At 44.5% G+C, this 25,664-nt stretch overlaps 1 protein-coding gene across 2 annotated transcripts in view; it reads right to left on the bottom strand.

Annotated features, from left to right (window-relative positions):
• Window positions 1-25,664, bottom strand: part of LYN (LYN proto-oncogene, Src family tyrosine kinase) — a 147,838-nt gene that overhangs the window by 43,932 nt on the left and 78,242 nt on the right. Inside the window, exons 2-10 of one of the 2 annotated variants that reach the window (XM_062188483.1) lie at window positions 25,425-25,498; window positions 21,425-21,470; window positions 20,499-20,604; window positions 17,641-17,739; window positions 17,434-17,537; window positions 16,222-16,371; window positions 14,662-14,814; window positions 1,344-1,526; window positions 231-307 (exon numbers count right to left, since the gene is read on the bottom strand). In XM_062188483.1, the coding sequence (XP_062044467.1) occupies window positions 231-307; window positions 1,344-1,526; window positions 14,662-14,814; window positions 16,222-16,371; window positions 17,434-17,537; window positions 17,641-17,739; window positions 20,499-20,604; window positions 21,425-21,470; window positions 25,425-25,493 (987 nt within the window). In that variant the 5' untranslated portion in view covers window positions 25,494-25,498. Of the gene's footprint in view, window positions 1-230; window positions 308-1,343; window positions 1,527-14,661; window positions 14,815-16,221; window positions 16,372-17,433; window positions 17,538-17,640; window positions 17,740-20,498; window positions 20,605-21,424; window positions 21,471-25,361; window positions 25,499-25,664 lie in introns of both variants that reach the window. The other variant, XM_062188482.1, reaches the window with a different exon arrangement.

Consider the following 25,664-nt stretch of genomic DNA (forward strand, 5'->3'; position numbering starts at 1 on the left):
GCTCCAAAACGCTGAGCAAAGTGACTGAGCCAGCTACACCATTTCTACAAGTGGTGGGGAAAAGAAAACAAGCACCCAGAGTTTGCCTTGTCACACCTGGGAAGACTTTTATCTCATAACCACTTCTGTGACACATTTAATGGAAATGGCTTCTTTCTCGAACTGCCAGTCTGGCATTAACAGGGCGCCCGCACCCAGTGTTCCCACGCACTGGGCTTGGAATACCTCACCTGGGCGGAGAAGTCAATGAGCTTCGGAAGCAGCACCTTGCCACCCTCGTCGCTCTTCAGGAAATCCAGCAAACTGCCTGTGTGTAGAGGAAGGATGCATTGGTGTAGCCCAAAGACACAAGAAAAAATCCAGACACAGTTCAAATGATCATTAGTCTTGCGGGAAAGACCTCTCAAAATGATTGACTTTGCAATTCTGTGTGCTTAGAGAGCCTTTCCCGAGGTTGGACAAACCCAACCTTCAGCCTGACAAATACATGTGATCCAGGTGAGAAAGGGTGACAATGAATACTGCTTTTCCCTCAACAGGTATCTGAGAGAAATGCGTTTTAGAGTACAAAGGGACTTCCAAAAGTTCATCAGAAAGACTTTCGGAAATCCATTCATAGTTCTTTGACAATTATGTGTTTTCATGTTCTGTTTGAAGACCCTTTGTATAACGTCTACTATAGCACTTATAGAAATTTAACCTCCACAAGGCTTACAAATATGCACACGTTCAAGTGACACGCTGAGCATTTAGTTGATGCTACAGAGGGGAATGAACTAGTTTTAGAACTTCAAGAATGCGCATTTAAGAATGTAACACAAATATTCAGGATGGGCATCTGGTCTGGTGGTTAAGCCACTGCATTAGATGCCCACACATCATACTGGAGTGCCTGGTTTCGAGTCCCAGCTCCACTCCCAATTCCAGCTTCTTGCTGGAAGCAGCAGGTGATGGCTTAAGTAGTCGGATTTCTGCCAGACCCAGACTGAGTTTCAGCCTCTTGACTTTGGCCTGGCCCAGCCCCAGCTGAGGTGGGCATTTGGGGAGTGAATCAATGGGTAGGAGCCCTCTCTCTCTTTTCATCTCTATGCCTCCTAAAAACAAATAAATGAAAACTTGAACCCCTCTTTGAAATATCTATTCACTTATTTGACAAATATTTATTGGGAGGCTCCTAGACATGAAGAACTGTTCTTGAAGCTATTAGGTATATCAGGCTGATTTTGCTTTCCCATATTTATTGTTTTACAATTACAATTTATTGAGTGTTCTCCGAACATTGAAGCCTGGGCCTTTTGGAGACTGAAGCCATTCAGGGGCCCTGGGCACTGGGGGTCACTCACCCTTGGCCATGTACTCAGTGATGATGTAGATGGGCTCCTCCTTGGTGACCACAGCATAGAGTCTCACAAGCTTGTCATGCTGCAGGGTCTTCATGAGGTTTGCTTCTTCAAGGAATGCTTGCACAGACATGGTGCCTGGTTTCAGGGTCTTCACAGCCACCTTGGTGCTATTGTTATAGTAACCTAGGAAGGAAAAGGAAGGCAGGGCGTGCCTCATCAAACAGAAAAAGTGAAAACCGCACTCTGCAAATGCAGATGAGCAGACAACTTAGTAATAGATATAAAATGGCTTAGACAGACACTAGAGAGTGATAAAACCAGGGACAGCTGAGTGAATTCCCCATACTTTCTTTACAGTAAAAATTTAAAACTATCCCCAAATCAAGATTTCTATTAAATGACAGTAAAAAAAAAAAGTTCTATTGGCACTCTACCACGAGGACTCAAATTTTTCATTAGCTCATAAAATGTTCTTTATCTAAAAGCAAACCATGTGGAACCCTATACGCTAATCCTTTGTACAATACACACACACAGACACATACACTGTAACTCCAATTTAAGAAATATTAGCATATTTTACATATATACACAGAGACAATGGTGTGGAATGGTGTCGTCAACGATTCAACTATGGGTGATTTTAACTGTACTCACTATATATTTAACTATTTACTTAATTTCCTAAAATTGATGTGTTATTTTGAGATTCAGAAATTAAGTGTTGTACATTATTAAAATCACTTATATGTACTAATTCTAACATAAAAATTTACAGTCAAATAAATATCTCCCAAAGTTTCTAGAGCACTGGAGAACACTGGACTCAGGTGGCCCTGTGCTAAAGGGTTCCATGCTCCAGGGACAAGGAGCCTGGCCCACTATCACCCCACGCCCACCAAGGAGATGCAGCAGGTGTACTGGCCACCCCCTCATGGAAGAACCCTGAATTTTGCTTCCCTCGGTATTTCCCACACTTTCCTGGCCATGGAACACTTGTTCATATACTTTTTTCACACCCCATGGAAAATCTGAGAAATGCTGACTCCTTAATATAGCTCCCTCAAGACAAGTAATAATTTTTGAGGACTATATCAATAAAGTGTTTAAGCTCAATCCTGATTTTCTTTTGAGAAAGGTTTGGTTTTCTTCAGCAATTTGGCAAAGCATAGAAATGACGGTGTTTCCATTTCCTTTCCTTCTGTGTCCACACATGTCTTGGAAGAACCACCACCACTGTCCCTGTGGGTTGCTGCTCCCTGTCGTGTATCTGTTGTAAGAAAAGCTGAGGTGGAAGTGTGGTCTTCCTTTTCAGGAAGGGCCCCATGTTACCCGCATGTGAGCCGACAGAGCGCACCGGAAGTTTGCTCAACAGTAAGCCATTCCTCAGCACTGACGGCCCCTGAGTGGGAGGATCTGGTGTGACTTCCCATTCTGTTCTACTTTGCTTAACTTTGTCAATGACCTTATATCTTTCTCTTCCTTTTTCTTTTTTTAAAAAGAATTATGTTTAAAAAGAAAATAAACAGTTTTTATTTCAAAACTTTCAAATGGGCCAGAAAAATATTTGTTTACAACTCACAGACAACCCTAGTTAATGACGTTTCTTCAGAGTATTAAGACTGATTTCATTATTAAAATATTTTTTTCTTTACTTTGGTGGACACAAGGCAGCAGCATGTAATACCCAAAAGAAAAATGGAGAATGCAGTATGAAGTAAGTGTTAGAACACACAGAGAAGACAGTAGTATAAAGCTGAAAAAAACTAAGTCCTTCTCAAAAATTACTACACAAAATAGCAAACCATGACTATATTAAATGGATTTGCCATCTAAATCCATAATCAGAAGCAATATGAGTTTTTGTATAATTCTTCAGAGTAATTTAAAGGTAAATTCCACCAACAAAAGCCCTTTTACATTTGAGTCAAGAAGATTCCATTATGAATTTTTAAGAAGTTTATAAATAGGCCCTCAGTTACATGAGTACATCTGTGGCAGAGCATGGCAAGAAAATACACTCTGTGTAAGGGACTGACAAGGAAATAGCACCCGGGATATAGAAACCATTCCTACAAAAAAATAAGCAAAGTAGAAAACTAGGCAAAGTCTTAGATGTGCATTCAAAAAGAAGAAATCTGGGGCAGCTATCAAGCTGTAGATTAGGCTGCTTGCAACCTACATTGGAGTACCGGGTTTGGTTCCCAGCCCCAGCTCCTGATTCTAGCTACTGCTTGTGTGGACCTGGGGAAGACTGTAGGGGGCAGTGGTGATGGCTATGATGGCTGGTGGGAGACCTGGATTGAGTGACTAGCTGTCAGCTTTAGCCCCCAAGTTCTTGTGGGAGTGAACCAGTGGGTGAGAACTCTCTCTCTCTCTCTTCCTTTATACATCCATCTTCCTTCCTCTCTACATCCATCCCCTCTTAGAGAAATACATAAAAGAAGGGCAAGCATTTGACACAGTAGTTAAGACATAACTTGAAGTGATCACATCCCATTCTGGAGTGCTGAGGTTGGGTGGAGTCCAGTCTCCATTCTCACTTCCAATTTTTTGCCAGTGCACATCCTCAGAGGCAGTAGGGGATGGCTCAAATAGCTGTGTCCCTGTCATCCAAAGGAGGCCTGCACTGAGTTCCTGGCTCCCAGCTCCAGGCCCAGTCCTGAATGTTGCAGGCATTTAAGGAGTGAACCAGAAGATGGAAAATCTCTCTCTCCCTCTTTCAAATTAAATGAAGATAAATTAATGAAAATATTAAAAAAGAAATATACATGACCAATAAATATGGGCAAGATTCTCAATCTCATTAGTTATCAAGAAAATGCAAATAAAGCTATAAAGAGAAACCGCTGCTCAGCTTGACAGAAAGTAAAAAGACTGCCAATAGCAAGGGCTGGTGAGCACCTTTAGGATGGTCCCCCTTGGCCCTTTTCAACTATTCGTGGATCTCTGTTGTGAAGGCTGTGACTTTCAAGAGAAATCTAGGATGGGTGCTCTTATCTGGTACTCTTGTCTCTGGAATTCAATTGCAAAGCTTCTATAACAACATCCTAAGATGCAGCTTTCTTCCAAGTGACCATAAACCTGGCTGTGCAGTCCTGGCTCACATCCTTCCGGGGACAACTCTATTGGTTAGGAAAGGACACCAAGAGAACTCTCATACACTGCTGGTGAAAATCTAAACTGAGTCCAGTCTTTTTTAGTAATGAGTAGAGCTGTACTCTTAGTTACCCTAGAGCAGGGGTGGGGAACATCCAGCCCCAGGGCCTTTTAAGGCTGGTGAAATCATTTGGTCTGGCCCTGCCAAGGCAACTGCAGGTGGGTCTCAAAATCCAATAAATCTGTAGCAGGCTAATTTTTAAGTTGATAATTTTGCATGGCCCACAACCAATGTTAAAATATCCACATGCCCCTTGACAGAAAAAAGGTTCCCCACCCTTTGCCCAGAGAAACTCATGCACACTTGCACCCATACCAAAATGTCGGTGCACACTATTCCTGGGAACCCAGACCTGGGGACAACTGCAATTCCTTCAGTAAAGAGGGAAGTGAATGGATAAACTGTGGTATATTTGGATACACAAACACTGTATTAGATAGCAATGATGATCAATGAACCCTAGCTACATCCAAAACATGGATGCACATCACAGACTGAATTAGAGACAAGACAGGAAAGAGTGCATTTGGAATGATGCGTTTGTACATTCAGAAACAGGCAAAGGCTGGCTATATTACTTAGAATGCACACAGCCCCATATACAGAAGTAGTAAAATCATGAAGAAAAGCCAGGAAATTACCATGAAGGTCAGAACAGCCATTATCTCTGGGGAACAAGCAGGTGTGATTGGGAGGGAACACAGGCGCCTCTGGATGCTGGCAGGGTTCCACTGTGTGATCACAATGGTGGTCACACAGGTTTTCCCTGTGCAATTATTTGTGAGATGTATCCCTGTGTTGTGTGCACTCTTCTGTCGGCTTGTTAAATTGCATAGTGATAAAAGTTAAAGGGAAACTACTCCCCTTTCGTCATTATGAAAACAATGGAAGGCATGGAGACCTTTACGTAACAGAAAGGTCTGAGGAAAGGGTAAAGTGCCCAGGGTAGGGGAAAAAGCTACAGGGAAATACGGCAGCTGCTAAGGTTATTAAAAATGCTGATAAGGAGTTTGAGACGAACAGGACTAACACAGCTGTGTCAAATACACTGTGACAACAGCAGCGGCGGCGGCACCTGCTCAGGGCTGTGACATGCAGACAAAGGCGGTTTTCATCCTGTGTTAGAGGTGCAACTGTTATTCAGCACACAGGATCAAATCAACTTCACTAAGAGATCTCCCAGCCTTTGAAGGTTTAATTAACCCAGACATGGGGAGTGTTGGGTTGTCAGGACAGATGGAAAGTGATTTTTTTTTTTTAAAGTCTCTCCAAGGTATGTGCTGTGGAGGGCCACTTTGCCACAGTTAAAGAAGGCTGAATTGGGGCTGGCTTTGTGGCACAGATGGTAAAGCCACTGCTTGTGATGCTGGCATCCCATGTTGGAGTTCTCACTGCTCTGCTTCCAATCCAACTTCCTGCTAATGTGCCTGGAAATCAGCGGAGGATGGCCCAAGTCCTTGGGCCTCTGTCACTGCTGTGGGAGACCCGGATGGAATTCCTGGCTCCTGGTTTCATCTTGGCTATTGTGGCCATTTGGGAACTGAACCAGAGAATGGGAGATCTCTGTCTCTGTCTCTTGCCTTTCAGATGATAAATCAATCATCAACCAATCATAAGCTAAAGAAAGAAAGCTGCAGGGACAACTCGAGACAATACCAACACAGCTAAATGGACGGTGTTTAAAAATCATCCAGCCAGCTGATGTTGGGTGTTGGCTGGTGGCTAATTTCAATACAGTTGGCTCAAAGGAGAATTCAGCAAGCAGAATTCAGTTCTGATCAGTTTCCTCTCTTCCCCGCGTCTCCTGATAGACCAAGAGGGAAGAGGAAGCCCTGGGCTTTGCCTCACCGCCCAGCCCAGTCCTCGGGATGTCACAGTGCGCACAGGAAACGCCGCCCGGGCAGATGTCACGAGGATCCCACAGCCAGGAGGAAGCAGCTTGAGGCAGAGATGCCTCTTTCCTTCAGCCCCACCTACCCCGCCTCCCAGAGAACAGGCCACTTCCTCGTACTTGTTCTCTGCGTTTCGGACCAGAAAAATTCGGAGCACAGACTGTGCCAGGCAGTCATGAATAACTCCTCGCGTTTAACCAAAATCTTAACGTATTTTATGAACAGTTAAGAATGGTATATTTTAATTGGTTGGTTTATTTTTCCTACCTATAAAGAAAAACTAGGCTTTTTTTTTAATTTGAAAGGGAGAGTGGAGAGATAGATAGAGATATGAGAGAGAGAGAGAGAGAGAGAGAGAGAGAGAGAGAGAGAATCTTCTGTTTGCTGGTTCACTTCCCAAATGCCCACAAAGGCCATGGTTGGGCCAGGCTGAAGCCAGGACACAGGAACTCCATCAAGGTCTCCCACACGGGTGGCAGGGACCCAAGCCCTTGGGGTAACATCCATTGCCTTCTGAGGCACATCAGCAGGAAGTTGAATGGGAAGCAGAGCAGCCAGGACTCGGACCGGCACTTCAGTATAGAACGCCAGTGTTAACAGGGGAGAGCTTAGCTTGCTATGGCATAACACCAGCCCCAGCTAGGCTGCTTATCCTTGGGAAATAAAAATTAGATTCTGGCAACTCTAAATTGCACAGACCTTGTTGTTCACCAGCCCTGGGACAGGGACAGGGAGAATGAGACACCCATACAGTGGAAGTGGGGTCATCTTCCAGCCTCTGCCTCTGACTTGGAACAGGGTATCACTATCACCATCACAGTTCTTATGGTTTTATTCAATGGATTCCTCCACTAAATGTATTCAAGTAATGGAAATTATTTTAATTGCTAAGAAGCAGCTCCTTGACTGACAGCTAAACCATGCACCGTTTCAGCCAGAGACCCCAGGTCTGAGTTTTCTAATTTTTTTCTTTCCATTTCTCTTCTTTCTTTCCCATCTTTCCTTCCACCTGCACCATTTCATTCACTCTTACAGCATCCCCATAAGCTAGGTTCTCCGTGACCCCCATTCCAGGAGATTCTACTGCCTCTCTCAAAACATTTTTAGTAAAGAAATATGAACTTAATTTTTTTAAATGCCCAAAGGGCTTGAACATAAATTTTTCCATAGAAGGTATAGAAATGACTAATAAGCACATGAAACAATGTTCATTGTCACTCATCATCAGGAAAATACAAATCAAAACCATGATGCAATACTACCTCATGTCCATGATCAAAAGACCAACAACCAAATAGCTACCCCCCTCCCCCCCAAAAAAAATAAGACAGAAAATAACAGGTGTTAGCAAGGATGTGGAGACTGGGACCCTTGTCCTGATAATGAGAATGTAGAATGCTATAGCCACTGGGGAAAGAGCAAGGTAGTTTCTCAGAGAATTAAAAATAGAAATACCATAGCTTCTAGCAACTCTACTTCTGGGCATGTACCCAAATGAAATGAAAACAGGATACTGAAGAGATAATTGTGTACTCATGTTCAAAATAGCATTAATCATAATAGCCAAAAGTCAAAAAGTAGAATCAACTCAAGCATCCATCAGTGAATGAACGGATAAACAAAATGTGGGGTATTCTTTTTCAACACAAGCTACAATATACATGAACCTTGAAGACGTTATGCTAGTGAAATAAGCCTGTCACAAAAGCACAGACGCTGGGAAAGGAGTTTGGCACAGTAGTTGAGTCCTTACTTGAGTGGGTTGCATCCCCTACTGGAGTGCCTGGTATGGATCCAGGCTACCCTGCTTCCAATCCAGCTTCCTGCTAATGTACATGCTGGGAGGCAGCAACTGGTGGTTCAATTACCTGGGCCCCTGTCACTTATGTGGGAGACAAAGAAAGAGTTCTGGGCTCCCGGCTTTGGCCTGGCACAGCTCTGGCTGTTGTGGACATTTTGAGGAGTGAAGCAGCCAACAGAAAAATGTGTGTGTGTGTGTGAGAGAGAGAGAGAGAGAGAGAGAGTTTATTTTTCTCTTTCTTTCTCTCTGTCTTACTAAAATAAAATAACAATTGACAAATACAAAATTTTAAAAAGGGGTTGGCGTTGTGGTGCAGTGGGTTAATCTGCTGCTTGCAACATTGACATCCGATATCAGAGTGTCAGGTAAAAGACCAATACTGTAGGGATCTACCTACAGGTGTTATCTCTAGTAAGTAGTCAAACCCATGGAGACAAAGAGTAGAATCATGGTTGCCACAGATGAAGATGGAGCCTGGAGAGCCGGTGTTTAAAGGCTATAGTGTATCAGTTCTCTTTTTATAAAATTCTTGTTTATTTGGAAGGCAGAGTGACACAGAGGGAGAGAGAAAGAGATTTTCTATATGCCAGTTCATTCCTCAAATGACCACAATGGTCAGGGCTGAGCCAAGCTGAAGCCAGGAGCCTGAAACTCCATCTGGGTCTCCCACCTAGGGGCCCAAGGACTTGGGTCATCTTCTCCTGACTTCCCAGCACATCAGCAGGGAGCCGGATCAGAAGTGGAGCAACCAGGACTTTTAACGCCACTGAACTATACACTTCAAAGCACTTAAGGTGGCAAATTTTATGTTATGTGCATTTTACCAAAAATTAAAATGATCATTAGTGAATCTATCCAAGTGGTGCATTTTCACAAGACTTTTACCATGTTTCAGACAGTAAAAGTGAATCAAACAACTTCGTATAAAACAATGCCGCATTCTCCTGCCTTCTAAACTCCAGTTACTCCGAGCCACCAGCTGGGCATATAACAGATAACCATTCTCTAAAACCAAAGTGCAAACATTCAGTCAAGGTCTAGCGGAAGTCCATGAAGTGGGACAGGTGAGAAACAGGAAGGGGGATTTTGAGAGGTTTTCTCAGTCCCAGGCTTGAGCTCCCAGTGCACCATTTTAGCACAGGCGTGAGCCTTAGGACAGAACTGGGGCCCTGAGCAGGTCTCCTCTGGGTGAGACCTACCCCTGCCCTGCTCTTGACCTCCTGCTGGGGGTCCTCACACCAAGTCCTTGGGGGTGGCCAAATGTCACCTCTGCACACCACCACCACGGAGCTGGTCAAGAGCTCACCACTCCACTTGCTAGAGGCCCTCAAGAGCATTTTATGAAAATACAAGAGAACCATCTCTTCCCTCCTCAAACGGATAACTCCCCCAATCAGCAGAGTGGCCTAACTCATTTCCTGTTTCACTATTATGTCCCTAAGCTCGCTGAGCCTTGCTGCTCAGGACAGAAACACGACATAAAGTTGACCCTGGCCTCACCAGCCACCCCTGGGAGAAGCACTTTCAGCCCTGCTGATGGCAGCATTTCTGAGCCATGCAACGGTGCTGCTGAGATGTAAACCACATGTCATAGACAATCCATTCAGCCAACTGGACTGGGTCTGCTGTTCCTACTCTTTCAGGTGCACGGCTGAACGTGGGGAGGCTGGAACAAAATTCCAAGCCATCACCTAGTGGGCGGGTGAGTGAAGACGCCCTGGCTAACTGCCTTCTATACTTCACAACACAGTGCACTCTGTTCACAGGCAAACATCCATAGAAAGCCTAATTGGATTATTTATAGTTTAGTTTCAAGATTAGAATGGGGGAAACTTCATCCAAAAATAGCTTCCACTGACCAGAGTCAAACACAGACAAATGAAAATAGTAAGAAAAATAGAACACACAGGATTCGATTCTGTGGAAAACACTTCAGGTGCAGAGTCTCACTCTTCCTTTCAACAACTACTAAAACAGTGCTTTTGCCCATTTCACTGATGTGGAAACTGAGGCTGGGGAATTCTAATAAACTTGCAGATAACGGATAGCCAAGCAAGTGATAGAATTCAGGGTTTTTAAGAACCCACAGCCAGAGCAGGGGCCAGTGTTGCAGCATAGCGGGTAAATCCACCTCCTGCAGTGCTGGCATCCCATATGGGAGCCTGTTCAAGTCCTTGTTGCTGCACTTCAAATCAAACTTCCTGCTAATGGCCTGGGGAAAAGCGGTAGAGGATGGTCAAAGCACTCGGGGCTCTGACACCCACGTGAGAGACCTAGATGAAACTCTTGGCTCCTGGCTTTGGCCTGGTCCAGCCCCAGCCCTTGCAGCCATCTGGGAAGTGAACCAGCAGATGGAAAACTTCTCTCTCTCTCTCTCTCTCTCTCTAAATCTGACTTTCAAACAAACAAATAATTCTAAAAAATGAAAAAAGACAGGCTGGTGCTGTGCCATAGTAGGTAAGGCCACCACCTGCAGTGCCGGGATCCCATGTGGGCACCAGTTCAAGTCCTGGCAGCTCCACTTCTGATCCAGCTCTCTGCTGTGGCCTGGGAAAGCAGTAGAAAATGGCCCAAGTCCTTGGGCCCCTGCACCTTCATGGGAGACCCAGAAGCAGCTCCTGGCTCCTGGCTTCTGATAGACACAGCTCCAGCCATTGTGGCCAACTGGGGAGTGAACCAGCGGATGGAAGACCTCTCTCTCTCTCTCTCTCTCTCTCTCTCTCTCTCTGCCTCTCCTTCTCTCTCTGTGTAACTCTGACTTTCAAATAAATAAACAAATCTTTAAAAACAAAACAAAACAAAACAAAACAAAAAACAAAGGAAGAAGAAACCAGAGCATAGGCTCACTGCTTTAAATGATCTTGGACAAGTGGTTTATTTGATTCTCAGTGTCCTCATTTATCCAATGATAAAAAGGATGCTTATCACACAGTGCTACTTCAATGAGCATGTGAGCAAATCAATGACAACGTGACAATGCTCCTGGGACAGAGCCTGTAGAGCTGGCACACTCCCTGGTCCCCTCCTCCCCTCTTCTTCCTGCCCCTCCACACCCACTACCTCCTCGCACGCAGTCATGGTACACAGAGGAAAGAACACTCAGCTGGACTCCAAGACCTAGAGCACAAAACTCTCAACGAGAGGACAGGCCTCTCCAAGGGAAGGCCAGGGGACAAGGCAGAAGTGTGCGTAGCGAGCAGACACGGGTAGGAAGCATGTGACAGGAGGAAGCACTGTAGCTCTCTGCAGAAGCCTTGGTTTCCAAAGGGGCAGAGAATTCAAGATGAGCAGATCATGCCAAAGCCATCTGGGGAAAGCTCTCTTCATGCAGCCTTCAATAATCTTCCCATAGATTATTTATTAGTGACAAAAGAGAACAAAAGGCCACCATGGAAAAACCTGGTGAATCTCCTTCAAACAGAACATCTGCAAGAATGGGAGCAATGGCTAACATCTGCCTCCCAAGGGGTGCAGAGAACAAACCATCACACAGGAACTTAGACGCCATTGCAGATGGCACAACTGCAACATAAAGAGGAACCTTGGAAAAATCCAGGTGTGGGACAGGCTACAGAACCACTGACCTCTGTTCTTTATATTGTCTGTGTTGCAAAAGAGGAAGATAAAGCAGAGGCTGAAGACCTGTCAGTCAAGTGCACTATGTGGTCCTGGGGTTGGGGAGGGGCAACATAGCCACAAGGACATTATTGGGGCATTCGGGGAAAATCCAAATATCAACTGCTTGAGTTAACAGTGTGTGTCAGTGTTCAAGTTCCTCAGTTTGATGGTTGTTGCATAGTGTAAATTAATGACCCTGCTCTTGCAGACACAAAAATATTCAGGAGCAAAGAGTTACGCTGCAAGAGCTAGGTCACTTCTGTAATACGTATGTGTAGGTATATAGACAAGAGGTAAAGCAATTAGAGCAAAACATTAACAAATGGTCAGTCCAGGTGAAGGACATACAGTTTCCTGACCCTATCTGACAGATTTGAGAATAACAAATGTTGGAGCCAGTGCTATGGCATAGTGGGTAAAAAGCCGCCACCTGCAGTGCTGGCATCCCATATGGGTGCTGGTTTGAGTCCTTGCTGCTCCACTTCCAATCCAGCTCTCTGCTATGGCCTGGGAAAGCAGTAGAAGATGGCCCAAGTCCTTAGGCCCCTGCACCTGTGTGAGAAGACCCAGAGGAAGTTCCTGGCTCTTGACTTTGGATCAGAGCAGCTCTGGCCATTGTGGCCAATTGGGAAGTGAACCAGCGGAGGGAAGACCTCTCTCTCTGCCTCTCCTTCTCTCTCTGTGTAACTCTGACTGTTAAATAAATTAAATAAATCTTTTTTTTAAATGTTAAGAAAAAAGCCGGTGCCGTGGCTCAACAGGCTAATCCTCCGCCTTGCGGCCCCGGCACACCGGGTTCTAGTCCCGGTCGGGGCACCGATCCTGTCCCGGTTGCCCCTCTTCCAGGCCAGCTCTCTGCTGTGGCCCAGGAGTGCAGTGGAGGATAGCCCAAGTGTTTGGGCTCTGCACCCCATGGGAGACCAGGAGAAGCACCTGGCTCCTGCCATCGGAACAGCGCGGTGCGCCGGCCGCAGCGCGCTACCGCGGCGGCCATTGGAGGGTGAACCAACGGCAAAAGGAAGACCTTCCTCTCTGTCTCTCTCTCACTGTCCACTCTGACTTTCAAAAAAAAAAAATGTTAAGAAAAAATAAGTAGACAACACTTTTACAGATCCTCAAGAGTTCAACCTAAGATGATCACATGATCCAGCAGTTACACTCCTGAGTGTGTGCCCAAAAGAAATGAAAATGTGTCTGCACCATAACTCATAGCTGCATATTCATAGCAGCATTATTCACAATAGCCAAAACATAGAAGCAACTGGGATATCCATGAGCACACAGATAGATAGACAAACTGCAGTACCTATACTGTGCAATATTACTCATCCATAAAAAGAAGGAAATTCTGATACATTCTATAACATACATGGACCCTGAAAACATTATGCTTGCAGAAATAAGCCAAATGCAAAAATGACAAATACTGCATGATTCCACTTTCAGGAGGTACTTAGAGCAGTCAAATTCATAGAGACAGAAAGGAAAAGGGCAGTTATCAGGGAGTTGCTAGTTAACTGATATAGTATTTTTTTTTGGAGAGGGAGGGGAAGGGGCAGAGAGAGAGAGACAGAGAAAGGAACTCCCATTCTGCTGGTTCGCTCTCCAAATGCACACAATGGTCAGGTTTAGGTTAGGCCACAGCCAGGAGCTGGGAACTCAATCCAGGTCTCTTAAGTGGGTGACAAGAACTCAACCTTTTGAGCCATAACTGCTGCCTTCCGGGGTCTGCATTAGCATGAACTTGGAGTCGGGAGCCAGCGCTGGTCCTTAAACCCAGGCACTCCAATATGGGACAAGGCTTCAGCTGGGGTTCTTAACTGCTAGGCTAAATGCTCACCCCTAGTGTTTTATGCCCACGCCTGTGCTAACATGAATAGTAATTGAATCACTTCTAGGCACTAAGGATCACTTCCCAAACATGCCACCCAAAAGGAGAGTGTGAGACTACAGAGCTACAGGATACGCGAATTCAGTCAATACACTCACAGCGACTGGCTGGGCAGTCAGAATTAGTTACACATACACTGGCCCAGTGTGTGCCAATAGGAGAACATGGGCCTGACCCCAGTGGGACACGCTCAGTCCCTGATCAGCTGAGGCTGGAAAGCTGGAAAAAAAGCCAGTTGCCCCTTGCATTTAGAAGTCACATTTATGTCCACCAATGCGGAGCTGGCACACAGAGAGTGCGTCAGGTGTCAGGTGTGGGTGACCTCACGTGCTACCCCTTCAGAAGGAGCTGCATTTTGCATGAGAACCACATAGAGAACATGATGCTCTAACAACCATTTTGTTTCCAAATTCTTACCACAAGACAACTCAAATTCACTACACAACTTTGGGAAAGACAGAGGCACAAAAAGGATCCCTTGGGGAAGGCCACCCCTCACCAGTCCTCCCGACTGCTAGGAAGGACTCATCAGTGACAGGATTTCAAAAACATGGAAACTTTCTTGCCAACCTTCACATTGCAAGAAGTGTGGGGCCAGTGGGACCCAAATCCAATGCATCTTTCCCTGAGACAAAAGTAGATGTCCTCCACTTAAAGCGTGCACCCAGAGAATCGGATGCTGAGAAAATTGTGAGAGAGTAGACAGAACTCTCAAGTTAAACACCCATTGCTCTTGTGCTCTACTCCTTAAAATCGCTGAGAGAATCACTATGTTATAAGGGAGAGCAAAGCCAAAGCAAAACGACTTTGCTGGCCAGTCAGTCCACCCAAGATGGGCAAAAGCAGCAAACGAAGCAATGTCCCTGATGCAGTGCAGTGTTTGGCTCACGTCCTGAGCCCTTTCTTGTCCATTGTTGCCGCTGCAGTGGATGTGGGCCCCAAGGCCAGGCACTCACCCATCCAGACCTCCCCGAACTGTCCAGCGCCAAGCCTTTTCACCAACTTGATGGATTCCCGGGGAATCTCCCAGGCATCTTTATCCCAAGGCTTCTGTGGTTTGGGACTAATGCACGCCTTCTCCAATTTTCTGCACAAGCCGTCTGACTGCTCTGATTTGAAAAGGAAAATGAAAGTTACGAAATGCAGGGCTTTGGTCTTTAGCAACATCTGTAAGGAGAAGTTGAACTCTCCATCTTAGGATGGCCATAGTCTATGAATCTAAAATGCTGACAGAGCTATTCTTTGCATACACTGGACTTTTGAAAAGACAATTTAAAGCATACTTCATTTCATCCATTAGCACTGCTAACATAAAAACCAAGAATGACAAAGTGAACACAAGCTGGCAGGTTGTCACACTGCATAAAAATGTGACTTCAGGTAACTGAACCTACATAAGCTCTACAGGGCACAACAGCAGGGACATGGTCATGTCACCTCTGAGCCCCCAGCCCGGAACAGAGCCAGAGCACTGTAGGCCCTCCAAACAAGTGCCAGACAAGGAAATGATTGGGGATCACAGAGGGAGGATGGATTGCAGAAAATCGGAGGTATCTTCTGCTTCCATATTTTGGGACCTAAGCAAACCTGTCATGTGTATTCCTTTAAAGCAGGTGCTAGAAGTAAGAGATGACAGCCAGCGCTACACCCAACTTCGCTCACTAAGGAAATGAACCTAATGGTCATGGATACACGATTCCCAACACAAGAAAGTAACTGGAGATCAAGAATGCTGACCAGTGGTGGTGGGAGTGATGGTATTCCTGCTTTTGTTTACCAAGAGTATATATAGTTTTTATGCACACATACATATATGCACACAAAGGCACAAATTTGTAAATCTGCATTGCTATGCCAGATATTTGGACATACTGTAAAAATACACAAGTGCAAAAACTATATGTGTGTATACATGTATACAAATGTATGTTTTCTCTTGGTAATTTTGGAACACTGAATGTCAAACAGCATGCACTACTGGGAAGGACTGGGATAATTATTCACCAAGATCAAATCTTGCCTCTTATGTGCAAAAGGTCCTTGACATACAATTGTTTGACTTGAGATTTTACTTTAGGAGTGTGCAAAAGCGTCCTCACACACCCATTCTGTCGTTCACCTTTAGGATAGTATCCCATGAATTACATGAGATCTTCAACACTTTATTAGAAAATGGGCTTTGTGCTAGATGATTTGCCTTACGTAGACTCATGTAAGTGTCACTGAGGTAGGCTGGGTTCAACTGCAGTGTTTGGTAGATCAAGTGCTTTCAACGTACTTTCAATTTAGGATAGTTTCAGCTTAAAATGGGTTGACTAGGACACAACCTCACAGAAAGTCGAGAAATACTTGCATATTAATTACAGATTAATTGAGGAATAATTATAGAAATGATCAGCCAACTTTGTCCAAAAGAAGTATAATACATAAAAAGGTTTAACATAAAAATAGGGTTTGACTCCTCAGACTTATTATCGTAAACATGTCGTCTTGTCCGGCTTTTCATTTTTACTTACTCTGGTAATGCTTGATCATGTCACTAATACAGGGGAAAGTGATCCGTGGGGAGATGTAGTAGCCCCCATTGTCCAGACTTCTAATCTTGTAGTGCTTGATCACATCACCATGCACAGGGTCATAGTCTCTGACAGACAAGGAGAAGCTTCCTGTGGAGAAAATGTATGAGTAAGGTGCATGGGGCTATTTCACAAATTAGGCCAGCATTAAACACAGCTACTTCAAAAAGTCTGTGGGGACGGAATTGAAAGATGAGTTCCTTGGGTGCAAAAAGCCTTCTGAAATCGGTGCAGTTTTTCACAACACACATTTTCCATGAAGTCTTTGAAGACCCCTGGTATGGTATCAAAGTTTTTGTAACAAAATAAACTTATCCTTTAATTCCACTTTCTATGAACTTATTGATGAGCCTTCATACAATACCATGCACAACTTGCCGTAATATCTATAAAATATAAATTAAACATGTATATAGCACATGGTTCTAAACCTATAAAAATTCTACTTGACAAATGATGCTAGCATTTTGTTTGCTGGGCAGTTGACCAATTTGCTTTTCATTCTTCATGATGATTACTTTTTGGTTTGTCTTTAAAGTTTATTTATTTTCACCTGCTCAAAAGAGAGAGAGAGAGAGAGAGAGAGAGAAAAGGAGAGAGAGAAGAGAGAGAGAGAGAGAATCTTCCATCTGCTATTACACTTCCCAAATGCCCAGAAGAGCCAGGTTTGGGCCAGGCTGAAGCTAGCAGCCTGGACTTCATCTGGATCTGCTACATGGCTGGCAGGGATTCAAGCACTTGAGCCATCACCTACACCCTCCAAGGCACATTAGCAGGAAAGTTGATCTGAAGTGGAACTGGGGCTCTGATATGGGATGCAGGTGGTCCAAGGAGTGGTTTAACCCACTCCTCCACAATGCCTGTCTCCCTCCCTGACTTTTTAAAAAGAATTATTTAGTTGAATTGAAAAATTACTTTGATTTTCTTTCTTTTAAAGCTTCAGGATTTACTCTAATCATACAAGAGGCTCAGCAAAGAATTGGGCATCATTTAATTATGTCTGCTTTCTATGTTACTTTTAGTAGCAAAACTGATCATTTGAGTCTGACATTTGTTATCAAATTATAAAACATTCACAATCAGAACATACTGGTATTTTTTTTTTGAGTAGTGTCCAAAAATGATTTCCATAAATAGTGCACCACTTCCTACCTTTCAACGTTTCACTTTCTCTAATAAGAAAGGCTCCTGCGCTATTCCCGGGTGCCAGGAGCTGCCGTTCTGCATCTTTCCTGGTTATATCCTTGAAAAACCACCTGTAAAGACATTTTCACATTGCATGGGTACCACATACCAGGGATGAAAAGAGATGCAGAACAGCAACAAAGCCACCCAAGTGGATAACACGGAAACACTCACTCTTCTGTCTCCAAGGTGTTGACTTTGGCCACGTAGTTGCTGGGAATGAAGCCTTCCCTCTTTGTTGAAAGGGATTTAGCTTTCCACCACTCTCCATGCCTGGAATAAAAATGCCCATCAAACATGTGTACCTTCAAGACTCGAGAGCTACAATAGCAATTGTCTCGAGGTGTCTGCTTTGGGGGATGAAGGAGGGTGGGGAACGTCCCTGGAACCCCAATCCAGGGGAAAATTGCACATCTAGTGATGAAATAAAAATGTGTTTAGAGACTGAAGCAAAGGAAAACAGCCTGACAAGGCAAACGTGGGTCATTCTAGTCAGTGCTACAGAAATAAGGACCGAGAAAAATGGCCCCTTCTTACAGAAGCAAAGCGTTTGTACTTTCCTTCAAATAGCCAAGAGAATGCTTTAGGATCTTTATAGAAATGAGAGTCGCGGGAATAACAGGACAGAAGCCCCTCATGACGTGACATGGATCCAGATCCAGCTCCAAAACTCTCACGAGCAGAGCACCGACACCTTTAGGGCAAAAGACCCCCTACTACCCTGGTAGGGACTCCTCCCAGGTGCATGCATGCCCAGAATAGCCCCGTGTGATCTTCCTGGGGTGGCGCTAGCAACATCACCATTTTGAGTGTGTTGTGTGCAAAACAAAACAAAAACCAGCAGCACCTGTGCAGAACACCAAGTTGCAAACTGAAGTGCTGTGTGCCCATGGAGGCCACGTCAGAACTCTGAGTCAGGGGCAGATCAAAGTGCTGTGTGCCAAAGGATAACCCCCACACCTCTCCATCCAGTAGAAGCCCCTGCCCAGCTCCCTTCATTGAGCCAGTGGGAAGAACCTCTTCCCACCATGTACTCCTTTATGCTCGAGCATAACCCTTATAAAATTTAAAGGGGTTGCACATTGGCCTCTTGTCAATTTCTGTGACAAGAGAACCAAAGAATTTGCAGTCCACATCAGTTGTACATGTGTTATGAACTCCTTTGTTAATAAAACATCTAGCTTCCACACAGATGGACATCATGAGACAAAAGGAAAAGAAAACCATGGAACAATTCTAAGGGGTTGAGCCCCATCACCATGCTCCAGCCATCAACAAGAGGGCAGGTGTGGAGCCAGGAGGAGACTGGGCCAGCAGTGGAAGGAGCAGGTAAAGGAGAGAGCAGGACTGGGTCCCTATGAGTCTCAGCTGGATTCTTCTTTAAATGTCCACAGACAGGATCCTTGTCTGCAAGACACAAAGGGCATCTACAACTAACACTAAGCTACTGCCTACACTAAGCCTATGCTGTATTTACACACATGCACCTGCATACCATGCTCACAACAGCCCATGATACATGTACTCTTGTTTCCATATTGTAAATGGAAGTAGCAGGTATAAGACTTGTCAGGGTCACATAGCTACCAAGTGGTAGAGCCAGATTTAGGCTCAAGTTCAAGCTCAACCTGAACAACCTAAACTCTAATCCCATTTGGCAAGATTAGTAGAAAAGACAAGCTAAAATAAAACTATTTGGATTTCCTTATTCTTTATGTTTATTTATTTATTTGAAAGGCAGAAAGAGACAGACACAGACACAGTCACAGAGAGAGCTCTTCCATCCACTGGTTTACTCTCCAAATGACCACAAAGCCAGAGCTGGGCCAGCCCAAAGCCAAGAGTTGGGAATTCAATCTGGGTCTTCCACAAAGGTGGCAGAGACTCAACTACTTGAATCATCCTGCTGCCTACTTGGATATGTATTAACAGGAAAGCTGGTCTGAGAGTGGACCTAGGCATTCTGATATGGGATACAGGTGTCCCAAGCTGTGTCCTAACCACTGTGACAAGTGCTGGCCCATGGAGTACTGCCCTGTACCCCTGTGCTCTGACAGGGGCCACATGTCTGAGAACCAACATGGAGGGTGGAGGAAATGACCACGTCCAAGTATCTTCACAGAGGATATGCCCCCATAGGGGGTGGGGATGTGGGGAGAGGTCAGCCAATACCTACAAAGTCACAGGTAGATAGGAGGGACAGGCACTGGTGTTCTGAGGCACAGCAAGATGAATATAGTTAACAACCATGCATGGATGTCTCAGAACAGTTTGAACAGAGGATTTTAAATGTACTCACCACAAAGAAATGAACAATGTTTAAGGGGATGGCTTCTCTGAAGTGACAGCTACAGTAGCACAGTCCCTTTTGAAATCAAACAAATTATGTGCCAGGGTTGTGGTGCAGCAAATAAAGCTGCAGCCCATGATGCCGGCATCCCGTATCTGAGTGCTCCACTTCCAATTCAGCACCCTGTTAATGTATCGTGGAAAGCAGTGGAAAGTGGCCCAAGTGCTTGGACCCCTGCCCTCGAGGAGGAAACCCAGATGGAGTTCCTGGCTCCTGGCTTTGAGCTGGCCCAGCACAGCCATTGTGGCCACTTGAAAAGTGAACCAGGAGATGGAAAATTCTCTCTGTGTGTCATTCTGCCTTTCAGATAAATAAATCAAACCAAATGGGCCCACGTACCCAGTCCAAATCTACGCAATACAATGAAATAAAAATGGCATCTTAAAGAATAGGCTGCACAACCCAGACTTCTTCAGGTGGCCCCGTGGGATACGGCAAAAACCGGAGCCTCTGCAAACAGAAACCTGAAAGGTGCTCAGCTGGACTCCAGGGGGAAACCTCTCGGTCCTGCTCCCTGCAGGGAGTAGTCCTACAGAGTGCAACAAGGGGGATGCAAGGCCTCCCGTTCCCCAAGCAGGCAGTCTGGCCATGGTTCTGCTACTGAGAGCAAAATGAGAGGACAGACTGCAGGTCCCAGCAGCCCGAGGAAAGAAGCAATCACCCCAGCCCCGGGAGCACTTACTCCTCCAGCACTTTCATCTTCTCTCCTTTCTTGAAAGACAAGTCGTCCGGGTGGATGCCATCATAGGGGTACAAGGCCACCACAATGTCCCCTTGTTCCTCTGGATCTAAAAAGGAAGAACACAAGTAAAGACCTTGGAGGATCCAGCAGCAGAAATGAGTTCACAAACCCTCAACAGGTGCAAAGAATGAGCTGAAGTGCTAATGACAGGGGAAACTGGAATGAGGACATGGAGCTTGCTAACTGGAGACACTCAGGGTTCACACGGTCTATACGCTGGGACACACTAATTATGGTATCTGTTATCACAAATCACTCTGGTTCTATATTTAAGAAGTGAGACACTCGTGTTCACAGCAGCATTATTCACAATAACCCAAAGGTGGAAGCAGCCTAGTGCCCGGGGATGGGTGAATGGAAAATAATGTGATGTGTATGTGTGCATGTATGTATGGAATAATGGCATCTTATTCAGCTTTAAAAAGGAAAGAAATTCTGATACAAGCTGTGTACTGGAGGAATCTTGGAGATATTATGTCAAATGAAATAAGGCAGAGAGAGAAAGATAAATATAGTATGGTTCCATCTATACAAGGTATCTACAGTATTCAACTTCCTAGAGACAGACAGTAGGTGGGGGTGGCCAGGGGCTGGGTATGGGCAGACAGGAGGTCAGTGTTCAATGGGTACAAAGTTCTCATCTGGGCAGACGAGAGGTTCTAGAGATGGATAGTGGTGACGGGTACACAACAGTGGAAGCACACTCCCTGCCACTGAGCTGCACACTTACACCTGGTAACGATGGTAAATTTTCTGTTATTTGTATATTCCCACAATAAAAATGCAAGTAAAATCATCTAGAAACCACTTTATAGAGGCTTTCACAGCAAAGAAAACAAATGAACAACACTGCTATGGAAACATACCTTTAGTTTGAAACCTCTGTCCTGGTAAAAGCTGAGATTCTGGAACCTACGAGAGAATATTGGTTAGGAAAAAAAAATGTAGGTAGCTTTTCTTGCTCTCATTCGTGTTGTGATTCATTTTTCTAACAGTAGCAAATGGGGTTTGGAGGGCCCTGCCTTCCGAGAGTGGCAGGAAGTGAACAAGGCTCTGGCCGGCATCTGCTTAGATGCACACCTCATCATCGTTCCTCTTTCTATCTGGTAACAGAACCCTCGCTTTACGTGGCGGGGGTGACTGGCCCAGCACCACGACTGCACTTCCAACCCTTCCAGCCCTCTGTGCAGATGGGAAGGGGAGGGTTTCTCTGTGCACCGTGGCTGTTCAGGGCTTTGGCAAAACCTCTCCCTTTCCTGGTCCTCCCTTCTGCTTAGAATCAAGTGAAGATAAAGAGTCCCAGCCGCCACGGACACCGAACACTGGGCAAAGCAGAGGGAGAAGCCTAAGTGACCGGGGTCCTACTGACTTTCTAGAAGTATCATGCCAGCCCAGAACTGGCCGTCTCCATGTTCCGGGGACTTGTTTGAATACACGTGGTCACAGCTCTGTCACCAGCAGTCAAGATCAAGTCCCAACCCATCCAGGCTTTCTCGGGCTGCCCTTGACTCTGACAGCACCCCTACTCTTCCTAGAGTTGGGAGGGGCCTGGTGGCACACAGTCCACCTTGGTTACGTTTAGCTCAAATTCCTCTTTCCTGCAGTGGCACGGTGAGGCTCATCTAAGGAAGGTACTCAGAGGCCTCCACCACAACCCATGTAACATTTCTGTTTCTCTTTGATGAAAGTGATTTCATGACAGTTTGTACTGAAATTACAATTTGAATTTCTGATCCACATCAGCCAATTATCTCCACTTCATCAGGGTGGGTACGATTACCGTACTGTGGAATCCGAAAATCCATTCCATACCATCCTTCAATACTTACTTCAAGAAGTTTATACTGATTTTGCAGTCACTTAGATTTGCATAATTAGGATGTCTGATCTATTTTATATGATTTAGAGGAAATAATCAGAAGATGAGAAGCTGAATAATTCTGAAAGCAGCAAATCGAGTTTCTAATATCAAAGCACCTTAATTTACAAACATTTTAACAGCCTTCGTACAACCAAAACACGTATGTGTGACTCCACGTCACTGCTCTAGCTTTTTCCCTAAAACGGCTTTTGCTAGAGTACCACTGAATTTGCATCAATTTCACCCCACTCTCTCTCATCAGGTTCCTCTGTAATCAATCCAGGATGTGTGTGTAGGGACAGCTGAGTGGGCCTGAGGGTGTTATCTGTAACCATGGAATGAGCTCAAACTCACCAGCTCACCAATCAAAGGCACTTGTGACCACAGAAGGCATAAACTAAAATATTTACAGTACACATGATGGAATTGAAAGACTTGGGACATGTTCATTATTTCTGCTTTCCAGCTTGATTTCTAATGACCTATACTCTGACAAGAGGCAAAAATGATGTGCATGTTTGTACTTGTCTCTGCTTTTCTGAATAAAGGATGCCTTGGTCTATCATTTAAACACAGAAACAGAAAGAACAAAAAATGCTTGGGTTTTAAAGACTGTATAATGGATGCATATGATGCAAGGAGAAAACAGATCCTCTCATGAGAACCTTGAAGTCTATAAGGAAACTCTTTGTAATTCCAATTCCTCTTATATTACTTTCTACTAATCATAGCAATATGATATCTAGTTTTGCATCTATAATACCTATGTTTTACGGCCGGCGCCGTGGCTCAACAGGCTAATCCTCCACCTTGCGGCGCCGGCACACCGGGGCACCGGATTCTGTCCCGGTTGCCCCTCTTCCAGGCAAGCTCTCTGCTATGGCCCGGGAAGGCAGTGGAGGATGGCCCAAGTGCTTGGGCCCTGCACCCACATGGGAGACCAGGAGAAGCACCTGGCTCCTGGCTTCAGATCAGTGCGATGCGCCAGCCGCAGCGGCCATTGGAAGGTGAACCAATGGCAAAAAGGAAGACCTTTCTCTCTGTCTCTCTCACTATCCACTCTGCCTATCAAAAAACAAACAAACAAACAAACAAAAACAAAAACAAAAAACAAAACAAAACAAAACCTATGTTTTACAATACTATATATATGTTATCATTAAATTATCATAGCTAATGATAGTCTTACATACTTTGAGCATAAAAATCACAATGTGAATTTATCCAAAAACATCACGTATGAAGCTTCATAGCATAATATATTGACTCTGTCTCCTTTTAATAAAGCCAACTCGGAGTTGTCATTCTCAGTGATGACACGTGACTCTAACATGGGATTAATATGTTTTACCCTCAAGGTAATGGAGAAAGGCTGAGGGGAGGGCAGACAGACGGATTTGGTAACAGAACACATTTCTAAAATGATAAGACTTTTAAAAGCATGTCAGACTAAACCTATGAAAACTTTTTTCTTAAAAGACTCATTTATTTGAAAGGCTGAGTCATAGGGAGGGAGAGAGGGTAGGAGAGAAACAAGGAGACAGAAAGAGAGAGTGGGAGAGAAGGAGGGCACTTCTATCCACTGGTTCACTCCCCAAATTCACATATGCCAGGACTGGGCCAGGCCAAGGCAGGGGCCTAGAACTCCATCTGGGTCTCCCATGTGGGAGGCAAGTACCCAAGTACCCAGACCATGATCTGCTGCCTTCCCAGGCCAGTAAATAGGCAGTTGGATAGGAAGCCGAGAAGCTAGTACCCAAACAAGCATTCCAATATAGGATGCCGGCATCACAAGCAATGGCTTAATGTGCTCCACCACAATGCTGGCCTTGAAAATTCTTAATGAAGGCATTTCAGCTACCCTGGAATAAGCCGTTTCTAGCTTAAATGCCAAGGAATTCCATAAAACCATGCTCTAAGAGGATGTGTGTATGTAGTGAGAAAATATTTGCAAAGGATATAAGATCTGAAATAATACAGATTTAAAGTTGCAATTAATTTAAAGTTGTAATTTCTATAACAGACCATATTATTGCCAATAATTTCCCAGATGCACTGAATAATATAACACAAAATACTATGTAAGGGCACATATTTGGCCTAGGAGTTAAGATGCCCACATCCCACATTGGTGAGCTGGGGTTTGATACACTTCCAGCTTCTGATTCCAGTTTCCTGCTAATGTTTACCTTGGGACCCAGTGGTGATGGCTCAAGTAGTTGGGTCCCAGTTACCCAGGGGAATCTGGATTGAGTTCCATACTGCTGGTTTTGGCCCCAATTCACAGCCTGTTATGGGCATTTGGGGGAATGGACCAGCAGATAAGAGTCACTTGAGCACTCTCTCTCTCTCCCTCTCTCTCTCTCTTTCTCTGTTTTTCAAATAAAAAAAAAATTCTAGTGCAAGCATTTGTCTATGGTTAAGGAGTAGAATTAGATGTGCTTTCTTCTTAATCTTTTAATTCACTGTAACAAATTATGACAACTTTAATACCTGTACTATTTTGATATAATCGAAGAAATGAGAAGGCATGATAAAGAATGCTATGCCAAAGACATATTAACAACAAACTTAGTTTTTGAATTAAATCTTGCACTTCCTTTTGCTTCCAGACCACCAAGCTAATCTTAATACCTATCCTAAGTCATACAGCCTGTATCTATGTAGATATAGTGGGGTTTTCACACTGGTAATATGAAAGGTTGTATTCTCCACCCATGAGAAGTTGACTGAAGGCTTGTTGATTACCCAGTACACAGCCTGATTATCCCTACAATGCTTGCATGATCTTCAAAGGATGAAGTTACAAAGCGTATCAGAAATTATTTGAGGCCCAAGGAATCAACGTGAATTTTTGCATGCACATATTTCAGACTGGTGTACACCATGCAGCCATGCTTTGATCCTGCTGTGGGAATTCTCCCCTGAGACTATCTACTTACTGGCCTCGGCTGTTTATTGGACGTTGGATCTCTCACATAAATAGTTCGTTCAGTATTACGTACTGGTTGAGTCTTCAAATCTACTCCATCGTCATTCAGATTGTCTTTCCTTTTTGATTTTATACATCCCATATTTCCTGTTGGATATAAAAGCAATGACATTGTTTTACCATTCCAGAACTGGCTTCAAACCACCACAATCTCTCTATTAAAGAGGAGGAAAAGAACATACTCTGTTTTCTATTGTACACAGATTAACGAATGCAAATGTAGACACCGTTCATTCATGCATTCATTCATCCC

The sequence above is a fragment of the Lepus europaeus genome, chromosome 4 (assembly GCF_033115175.1).
Source record: "Lepus europaeus isolate LE1 chromosome 4, mLepTim1.pri, whole genome shotgun sequence".
In the NCBI taxonomy this organism is placed as follows: Eukaryota; Metazoa; Chordata; class Mammalia; order Lagomorpha; family Leporidae; genus Lepus; species Lepus europaeus.